The sequence below is a fragment of the Tachysurus vachellii genome, chromosome 9 (assembly GCF_030014155.1).
Source record: "Tachysurus vachellii isolate PV-2020 chromosome 9, HZAU_Pvac_v1, whole genome shotgun sequence".
NCBI classification, from domain to species: domain Eukaryota; kingdom Metazoa; phylum Chordata; class Actinopteri; order Siluriformes; family Bagridae; genus Tachysurus; species Tachysurus vachellii.
In genome coordinates this window covers 11,549,265-11,560,175 of record NC_083468.1, presented here as the reverse complement: position 1 = coordinate 11,560,175, position 10,911 = coordinate 11,549,265, and the positions used below count along the sequence as shown (strand labels likewise).

The following is a 10,911-nucleotide window of genomic DNA, read 5'->3' as shown; positions in this document are numbered from 1 at the left end:
TAAAGTGCAACTGTGCAACCTGGTGCAAACAGTGCAGGACAAGACAACAAGACAGACAAGACAGTGCAGATGAAAAGTTACAAGACAATACAAAAAATACAAAAAAAGACAATACACAAGACAATAAACAGAAACATGGCCGACCAGTGTAAATACTGTATGTTCAGACAATATTGCGTGCAGTAATACTAGAGTGAACACAGTAGTAAAGACGCTGCTGGGCTTTCTTGGTGATGGAGCTGGTGTTGAGTGACCAGGTGAGGTTCTCTGCTAGATTTACACCAAGAAATTTGGTGCTCTTGACGATCCCTACCGATGATCCGTCGATGTTCAGCGAAGAGTGGTCGCTCTGTGTTCTGTGATGTGACTTCTGCCTTTTACAAGGAAAAGCTCCTTTTACAAGGAAAAGCTCCTTTTACAAGGAAAAGCTCAAAGCTTCGGCACAAAACCCTCGAAAGCTCCACAACATCATCTCTTCTCTACTCAACCCCCTAGCTCCACCGGCTTCATCCTCCCTGAGTGCAGAAGACTTTGCTTCTTTCTACAATGAGAAGATTGAGGAAATCTGCAGGACATTCACTTCTGCCCCAACTACACTTGCATCTCATAGTCTAAATTCCCTTTCTCCTTCGCTGTTGCATTTCACCACTGTAGCAGCAGAAGAGATTTTACAACTCCTCCAGTTCTGCAATCCTACCACCGGCCCAATGGATTCACTCCCTTCCACTTTGCACCAGACCATCTCGGAAGACCTTCTGCCCTTCATTACCACTATCATCAATAGATCCATTGATCCATTGATCTGCCACTGCTCTCCCCCGATAACAACAATTATTAACATCATATACACTGCATAGACTACAATGAGGATCTATTGTTTATGGCTTGTACTTGCCTGGACTGTATTGCCCCTTGTACAGTCTGCAGTACTGTTTCAAAACTCTGCTGCTGAACTTTTAAGCTTCCGTCCGTATTTGTATGATTCAACACCTCCTGCACTGCTTGCTCATCCGGACATCTTATATCTGCCAAGACGGAAATATATTCTTCTGGTATAATAAATCCAGTGATATAAAGTCATTATGGTCAACTGTTCAGCGCCCACCAAGGAACGCCAGTCGCCGCACCAGTCACCGTGTGCTGGCGAACCTGGCTAACTCGGCTAACTTTGCTACCAGACCAAGCAACAACAACACTGTCAGTTTTGGTCTTCTTAACATCCGTTCACTTATGAGTGAGGGGCATCTTGTGCAGGATCTTCTTGCTAATCGCAATATTGATTTTCTCTGTTTTACCGAAACATGGCAGCAACAAAATGACTTTATTGCACTCAATGACGCCATTCTGCCAGGGTTTGTTTACATCTCTCAACCACGTGACTCTGGTCGAGGAGGAGGTCTGGCGATAATCTACCATGAGAAGTGGAGGCTGATGTCTTTGAATGTTTCTGCCTCCCACTCATTTGAGGCAGTTGTTTGTCGGCTCTCTGGATCTACTCCAACTATTATCAGCACTGTATATCGACCACCAAAGTTTAAAAAGGATTTTATCCATGACTTTGCTCCTTTTTTGAACCAAGTAACTAAACTCTCACCAAATATAATTCTTGTGGGGGATTTCAATATTCACATGGATGATGTTCACAACAATCTTACTAAAGAATTTACATCTTGTTTGGATAGCTTTGGACTGCAGCAACATGTGAATACTCCCATGCATACTAAAGGACTTACTTTGGATTTACTCTGTTGTTCAGGTGTCTCTCCAGACAACCTTAATATAGACTTTTTTCCATGTACTGATCATCTGTTACTGTCTTTTAATGTTAATCTTCCACTTTTCAAATCGAAAGCTGCACGTATGATATCATTTCGGAAAATCAAGGACATTAATTTGGACAGCTTGTCTTTAAGCACTGCAAGTCTTCCGAGGGCTGACAGCTGTTCGACTCCAGATAACTTGGTCTCTCAGTATAATAATAGTCTCCATAATTTACTGAATACTTTTGCTCCACTTAAGACTAGGACTGTTTGTTTGCTTTTACTGCACCCTGGTTCAATCCTTTTCTCTGGCAATTAAAAGCAAAAGGACGACGGCTTGAGAGACTTTTTAGAAAAACTGACCTTACTGTGCACAAGGAAATGTATTCAAAACATATGTCCCACTATAAAGACAATATTGCTAAAGCTAAATCTGCATACTATTCTGGCTTAATTGGTTCTAATGAAGGGAATTCAAGGGTTCTTTTATTTTTTATTGAAAAATTTTACAACACCCCCGACTCACTTCCCTCTCACTTGTATTCATCTGATTTCTGTAATACTTTAGCATCATTCTTTACTTCAAAAATTGAAAGTATTCATCATCAACTTATGGCCACTCCTGTTTCTACTCCATGTGTCTCAGTTTTACCTGTTCCTATACAACTGTTCTCTGAGTTTATTCTACCCTCAATTGATGATATCTTAAAACTTGTTCATCAATCTAAATCTTCAACTTGTGTTCTTGATCCTTTACCAACTGTCTTTGTTAAGGCTACTGCTTCATCTCTGTCCCCCTTTATTATGGATATTATTTATTCTTCCCTTACTACTGGATTTGTTCCTTCTCTTTTCAAAACAGCTGCTGTAACTCCAATTCTAAAGAAACCAGGATTGAATACCAACAACCTTAATAATTTTCATCCTATTTCTAATCTTCCTTTTATTTCTAAAATTTTGGAAAATGTTGCTGCTCAACTTCATACTCATTTGTCTGGCAATAATCTATATAAACAATTCCAATCTGGTTTTCGTCCATTTCATAGCACTGAAATGGCTCTATTAAAAATTACAAATAATTTGCTTATAGCAGCTGATTCTGGTTTACTATCCATCCTCCTACTCCTTGATCTGAGTGCAGCTTTTGATACAATTTCCCACGATATTCTTTTAGACAGGCTTTCCACTATTGGCATCACGAGTACACCTTTGAAATGGTTTCACTCATATCTCTCTGATCGCACACAGTTTGTTCAACTAAAATCATTCACCTCTTCAGTAGTTTCTGTTACCTCTGGTGTACCCCAGGGCTCTGTCCTGGGCCCTTTGTTATTTATTACTTACCTTTTACCCCTTGGACATATTTTTCATAAGCATCAGGTTAAGTTTCATTGTTATGCTGATGACACCCAGCTCTATCTTTCCACAAAATCGCATTCCAAACTACCTCCATCTGCTCTTACTGATTGTCTCATTGACATAAAATCATGGCTTTCAGCAAACTTTCTTAAACTAAATAGTAATAAAACAGAATTTCTCATTATAGGTACAAATTCTGTGCTTAACAAATTTTCTTATTTCCATTGATGAATCTCTCATAGCTCCCTCATCTCAGGTTAAGAGTCTTGGTGTCATCTTTGATGGTACCCTTTCTTTTACCTCTCATGTAAATAATGTTACTCGGGCTGCATACTTTCACCTTTGAAATATCAATAGGCTTCGTTCTTTTCTCACGACTCAATCAACCACCACTCTTGTTCACAGTCTAGTAACCTCCCGGCTTGACTATTGTAATTCCCTTCTTATTGGGCTTCCTCACAAAACCCTTCATAAGCTGCAACTAGTTCAAAATTCTTCTGCCCGCATTATCACTCGTAATTCCTCTATCCATCATATTACACCTGTTCTGGAACAGCAAAAATGGCTTCCCATTATTTTTCGTATTAAATACAAAATTCTTCTTCTAACATTTAAAGCTATCCACAATCTTGCACCTTCATATCTTCTTGATCTTCTTCATACTCCAAAACCAACTCGCACTCTTAGATCTTCTTCTTCCACTCATTTCATTGTTCCCTCTGCCTGTCTTGTAACTATGGGGAATAGAGCTTTCAGTTACTCTGCACCTCAGCTCTGGAACTCACTTCCATCTGAACTCCACAATATTGATTCTCTTTTCATTATTTAAATCTCAGCTTAAAACTCATCTGTTTAGTTTAGCTTATTCTACGTCATAATTTGTACTGCTGGTCTAATTTGTATTGCTATGTAGCTATTCGTTTCTGATTGTTTTTTATTTTTTGTACGGTGACCTTGAGTGTTAAGAAAGGGGCCTTTAAATAAAATGTATTATTATTATTATAGCATCTGGCCAGGTACTTTCTAGAGAGCAAGTGTTATTCCCATCCTAAAGAAACCTGCTCTGGATCCATCAGACATCACTAACTACAGACCTTTATCACTTCTCTCGTTTCTTTCAAAGATTCTTGAACACATTGTTTATAACCAACTGTCTGTCTATCTCCCACAGAACATCCTCCAAGATCCCAACCAGTCTGGCTTTAAAGCAGCTCATTACACAGAGACAGCCCTTTTGGATGGCTCTGAGAAACTACATGTTGCTAGATCAGCCAAACGGTCATCCGTACTTATCCTCCTTGACCTTTCAGCAGCATTTGATACAGTCTACCACAAGACGCTCTTGTCCACCCTCAGGAGTCTCGGGATTTGCGGATCAGCTTGAGAATGGTTTGCTTCCTACCTGGAGGGACGCTCAGGTAACATGGAGGGGAGTGACATCTGCTCCACGCAGACTTTCCACTGGTGTCCCACAGGGCTCAGTACTTAGTCCTCTTTCTCCCTGTATACTCACTCTTGTGGTGAAGTTATTTCCTCACATGGGTTCTCTTACCAAGTCAAGTCAAGAAGCTTTTTATTGTCATTTCAACCACATATAGCTGTTGCAGTACAGTGAAATAAGACAACGTTTCTCCAGGACCATGGTGTTACATGTCTTGGTATATCCACTTGGAGGCATTAACCTGTTTGGTTCTTTTATTAGGCTCGTGGAACACATACATAACACAACATTGTACATGGTCTCTGAAAACTCTCTCTCCCTCGTCTAGTTCGTCTCTGCCCACTATCACTCTCTGAGGCCCCCTAACAGGTGGATGTTGTATCACACACTAATACGTAATACCCTGACACTACATAAAAGCAAAGACAGAACTAAGGACTTAGTAAGTCTACATAAAGTGCAACTGTGCAACCTGGTGCAAACAAGACAGACAAGACTGTGCAGGACAAAAGACAATACAAATAATGTGCAATACAAAAAAGACAATACACAGAAACAGTGCTGACCAGTGTAAATACTGTATGTTTAACAATATTGCATGCAGTAATACTAGAATGTTGCTATGCTGATGATACACAACTTATCTTCTCTTTCCCACCCTCAGATACCACAGCTTCTGATCAGATCTCAGCATGTCTGGCAGGAATATCATCATGGATGACTCAGTTAAAGCTCAATTCTAACAAAACTGAACTGCTGATAATCCCAGGTGATTCATCCCAAGGTCATGATCTTGCAATATCCCTGCATAACGATCTGCTCTCCCCTTCAGACACAGCTCGCAACCTTGAGGTAACCATGGACAATCAACTGTCCTTTTCCTCTCATGTTGCTAATGTGACTCACTCATGTCGGTTCCTTCTCTACATTCTCAACAGGATTGAAGGATTCGGCCATGTTTGTCCACACAGGCTGCTCAAGGTACTTGTTCAACCTGTCATTTCAAGACTGGACTACTGCAATGCACTGCTGGCAGGTCTACCTATGAATGCAATTCGTCCCCTGCAATTGATCCAAAATGCAGCTAGACTGCTTGTTTTTTACCTGCCTAAGTTCTCGCATACCACCCCACTGCTGCAATCCCTGCACTGTCTTCCGGTAGCTGCACGCATCAGATTCAAAATGCTGATGCTTGCCTACAATTCAAAAATGGACCAGCTCCCTCTTACCTCAAAACCCTCATCACTCCTCGCACTGCACCCCGCACCCTCAGATCTACCAGCACTGCTCGACTGGCTCCACCATCTCTCAGGATAAGAGGCAAGTATACAACAAGACTCTTTTCAAATACAGTATTGTGCAAAATAATAGCAGTGCAATGTGACTAACCAGAATAATACAGGTCTTAAACCTATCTGTGGGGAGCCCTGCATATTCTTCCTACCACAGTCTCCAGACTCAAGCCTTTCCTATCCTGCTCGTTAGTTTGCCTTGCATTGACATAACTGCCTGCTCTGCATTACCCTGTTAAGTGTATGAAACACTGTATGGGCTGTTATAGACCCCCACAAGTAGTATAATAATGATTTAATAAAAATAAATAAAAAACACAATACATTGGCTAAATTTCTTAGGCATGTATACAGTTTGTTCTGGCAGGCTGTAATAAGATCATTTTAAGACAACTCCATATTAAGGACAGGTCTGATTTGGAGATATGTCCAGTACAATCGATTCCAGGGCTACTGGCATCCTTCAAAATAAAGCAAACAATTACAAATACAATGGCTCAAATAAACAAACAAACAAATTTAAATAAAAACTAAATTTTTAATGTTTATTCAAAAATAAACACCTACAAATATTTTATATAAATAATTACAGACTGATTAATAATTCAACGTTTCATTGCTCCCAGTCTAAATATGTGAACGCACAATTCAATTCCTTTGTCATCCATCATTGTGGGAATAACAAAAGAGATAGCACAAGGTTCTTCAAGTCAGATTATATATATAAAATGCATAAATTCAAATTAATTTAAGCACAGTTTTGGTCATATTTTTGAAAAAAATCCTCAAAGATGATAGTAAGAGAATGTAGACATGTTTGCCATGTTTCAAATAAACTGTTAGGTACCACTTGCCTCACATGACTCAGTCGTTTACAGATGACTACAGGCAAAAAAGAAAATGCTGGTCCTGGTATAATGAGTTGTCCTGGTTTTGATGGTTTCTAACACCAGGAAATACTTTTATCCAATATTAAATATGTCAGTGATCGATTTTTTTTGAGTGTTTTGCAGATCAAATTTCACTAAAACTTTTTTTAAAACCATATTAAAACTGACACTATTAAAAAGAATGAATCCAATACATTATTTAAACCAATTTAATTTACCATGTGGGGTGAAAAAAATTAAAGTACACACTACTTTGTTTAGAATAAAGACAGCTAATTACCAAAGAACCATCAGGAACCCACAGGGACAACATGACCGACTTAACACAGACTTGACACACTTGCACTCAAACTGGGAACTTTGGAGATGTTAGTTAGCAAGACTTTTTTCCCCAAAAAACATACAGACAAATACATTTACAAATTCATTGTTGTTATTCATTACTGAGCATCTTTAGCTTACTTAGTAGCAGGAAAAAAAAAAACAGATTAAAATGAAGATTTAGTTCATTTGGCACATAATCAATAACATTTATGATTTCCCTCTGCCTGTCCAGACCTTGGAAATTAATTTTAAACCCATTAAAGACTATTAATGCTTCCTGCTTTTTTCCCTCCTTTTCTTAATAGTAAAGTATGGTGCAACGATGATCCTTTAAAAAAACACATGTCCATATACATACAGTATAAACTAATAATTTTGGTCATCTAATGGTAGAATTTACAAAAAAAAAAAATTTTTGACTTTTTGAAGTCAAATGCAAATGTATTGCAGGTGTCGAAGTTCAGGGAAGAACATATATACTCCACCTCTGTATGGAGTTTTATTTTAGATATACAATTAAAAATCATTGTCTTCTCATATAAGACTTGGATGAGAGCATCTGGTCCTGAAAGTCTAGAAAGAGCCTGCTATAAGCCTGTACCACTTGACTGTTTCTTGGCTAAGGTCAAAGTTTTTCAGGCTTAGGGTGATTCCACCCAAGTAGCAGTTCTCACGCAAATATTCTGCACTTAGCACGTTCAGCTGCAGCTCCCTTTGCTTCAGTGTCTCCTTACTATAGCCACTGTACACCAGCTGTGGGGGAAAAGGAACCAATATTATAAAATTAAGAAAATGTGAAAGAATACTACAGACTTACTTTGAAGTACTATGTAGCACAGATATGAAAAAATGTTAATACCATATTTTTAATAGTATTTAAAAGTATGTGAGGCTGCTTGCACTGCAAACAATGTGCTGTAAATTCCAGAATAAATTCAATCTATAGTCTATGTTCTACATGTATATGCTAATAATTTACTAAAGCTGCTAAACACATTAAGTATAAAATAAAAAAATTAAGAAATGCAGTAACTAGGGCAACTGGGACTCTTTTCATACATAATTTGCAGGTAATGCAGACTGTAGCTGGATTATATGCTAAAAAATTTTTATTTTTTGCGTTTTCAGGTTTCCATTTCCGTGGTGAGATCATGCCACACGGATATTATATGGAGGGGTGCAGAAGGGGTGTAACATTCAAAATCCACTGGCATATTTAGTCCAAAATGGTTTGTGATCTCCTCTTAGTGCAGATGCAGTGATAAAATTATATTTTGACTAATGTATAGCTTTATTTGTTCTATGGTTAAACTCCACAACAGTAACTAAGATTATAAAATTTACACCTTCACATTTTATACACAGGGAAGTGAAGAAAAGGTATCCATATGTAATTCTTCCTACTAACAGATAGGATCCCCCATGCAAATTTCCCCACTGCGGGATGAATAAAGGATTTTATCTTAATATCCATACTGTTATAAAAATCAAAACGATCAAAACGTTTTTCTTTTCTTAAAAGATGATGTTAACATAATTTAAAGATCCAATAGCTAATTAAATACCTACATGTACTAAAACGGTACAATGTAATGATGTTTTTCACTTTTGGACATGAAAAGCAGATTATAAATAAAGCTCTCTGGCATTTGATTTGTTTCTACTGTGATTGGATTATTATGTGATTAGCAGTTATCACATTTCAGAACTGAGCAATTAAATATAGTTCATTTACTAATTTAATTGCAAGCTTATACTACAGAATGCACAGCATATGAACTGTTTTTCTGTACATATTTCTCAATTATCTTATACATGGTTTCTTTTTAATTCCTTTCTAACTCTGTTGTGATGACTGCTCACCCACCGCCACAACAAGCCACAATCTTGTTTGTGAATAAGTTTGTGAATCTCTCTTCACAAACCCTGCATAGTCTTCTCATGCAAGTTTCATGTATTACACAAACACCAAATATATTTTCAATCTCTATAAATATTCTATTGTTCAACTGGTTATTGGTACTCAAAAAAAATCTATATACATTCTGTAAGTAAAATCCATCTGTATGTCACTGTGCTGTCACTGTGCTCTCATCCTCAGGCCTGATGCTGACTGGCTACTGAAAATAGTTTTGATTAGTTTTCTGGCCAGGGAGACAGTACTACAAGCAGCTTGAATGGGAGGCATGTAGGATTTACTTCTTCCCCAACATGTCAAGAAAGCCAGAAAAGGGAGGGAATTCACTTCTTACTGGAGGATTTGAAGAAGCAACAATCTGAAATATATAGATGCATAGCCAGCCTTACTATGTTTCACATGGCAAAGTTAGAATAGAGTGTTTACTTCGGATGTTGATGCTAAGCAGTCAAAGAGAACTGCATATTTATTTTATTTTTTTAACATCTGGATTTCACTGGATGGAGATAACTGGAAATAATTTATGTTGAACTGATGAATGTTGAGGGTACTTATCTACATGATTTAGGAATGTGATTTAGTTCACCATTTCTGGCATAAAATTCTGAGAGTACTTGAAAGGTGGTTGGGATCTAATTTACTATGCCTTCTTGGAGATAAGTCAGTGGTATCCAACATAAAAAATGCATTTATCCTTATTTAGACTGGTTGCATCACAGCTGCAAGGATGTGATGAAAAAACATTCATTTTATGAATGAACAGGACTGTACAACAACTGTTTAAATTTATTGTGCTCTTTATTTGTTTCTTGAGGTTGACTAGTCTGGATATATAATTGATTGTAAAAGGGAATATTGAATACTGTGTGTTTTGACTGTTAAAATGACTACAATTACCGGGGTCAAGCCAATCAGATGCGCTCAGAACATGTCGTTGATGAACCATACCAAGTTTCGTAGCGATATGGCATTGCATTAGTAAAATACTGAACTTAATTTGAAAATTCAAAATGGCCGTCCGAAAACCGTTTGGTATCGTTTGACTCAGCATGCCTCAAGGAGTCGAACAACACCACCTTCATGATTTTAGACTCAAGTTTGCAGAAGTTATAAGCGAAAATAGCTGTTTTTAAAATCAAAGTGGCGGACAGGAAGTAGGTTTCACTATGATATTTTTGGGATCGTCGGACTCAGCCTGAGCCACAACAAGAAGTCTGTGTGTGTGTCTGTGTGTGAGTGTGTGTGTCTGTGTGAGTGTGTGTGAGTGTGTGTGTGTGAGAGTGTGTGTCTGTGTGTGAGTGTGTGTCTGTGTGTGAGTGTGTGTCTGTGTGTCTGTGTGTGAGTGTGTGTCTGTGTGCGAGTGTGTGTCTGTGTGCGAGTGTGTGTCTGTGTGCGAGTGTGTGTCTGTGTGCGAGTGTGTGTCTGTGTGCGAGTGTGTGTCTGTGTGCGAGTGTGTGTCTGTGTGCGAGTGTGTGTCTGTGTGCGAGTGTGTGTCTGTGTGCGAGTGTGTGTCTGTGTGCGAGTGTGTGTCTGTGTGCGAGTGTGTGTCTGTGTGCGAGTGTGTGTCTGTGTGCGAGTGTGTGTCTGTGTGCGAGTGTGTGTCTGTGTGCGAGTGTGTGTCTGTGTGCGAGTGTGTGTCTGTGTGCGAGTGTGTGTCTGTGTGTGAGTGTGTGTCTGTGTGTGAGTGTGTGTCTGTGTGTCTGTGTGTGAGTGTGTGTCTGTGTCACTGTGGTGCTGGTCATTTGCTCCAAGCCTCACAAGTTCCCCTGAAAGCAGAAGCAGAGTGTGTGTGACCCCGTGTGTGTATAAGTGTGTGTGTGGGTGTGTGTTCCTCGTATGTGAAAACATACTTGGCAATAAAGTGTGTGTGTGTGAGTGTCTGTGTGTAAATGTGTGTGAGTATGTGAGTGTGCAATTGAGTATGTGA

General features: G+C 38.7%; 1 protein-coding gene across 4 annotated transcripts in view; it reads right to left on the bottom strand.

Annotated features, from left to right (window-relative positions):
* Positions 1 to 6,370: 6,370 nt before the first annotated feature.
* Positions 6,371 to 10,911, bottom strand: part of pik3c2a (phosphatidylinositol-4-phosphate 3-kinase, catalytic subunit type 2 alpha) — a 72,541-nt gene continuing 68,000 nt past the window's right edge. For all 4 annotated transcript variants that reach the window (XM_060877690.1, XM_060877693.1, XM_060877692.1 and 1 more), the window contains exon 33: positions 6,371 to 7,819. In XM_060877690.1, coding sequence (XP_060733673.1) covers positions 7,640 to 7,819 — 180 coding nt within the window. In that variant the 3' untranslated portion in view covers positions 6,371 to 7,639. The remainder of the gene's footprint in view (positions 7,820 to 10,911) is intronic.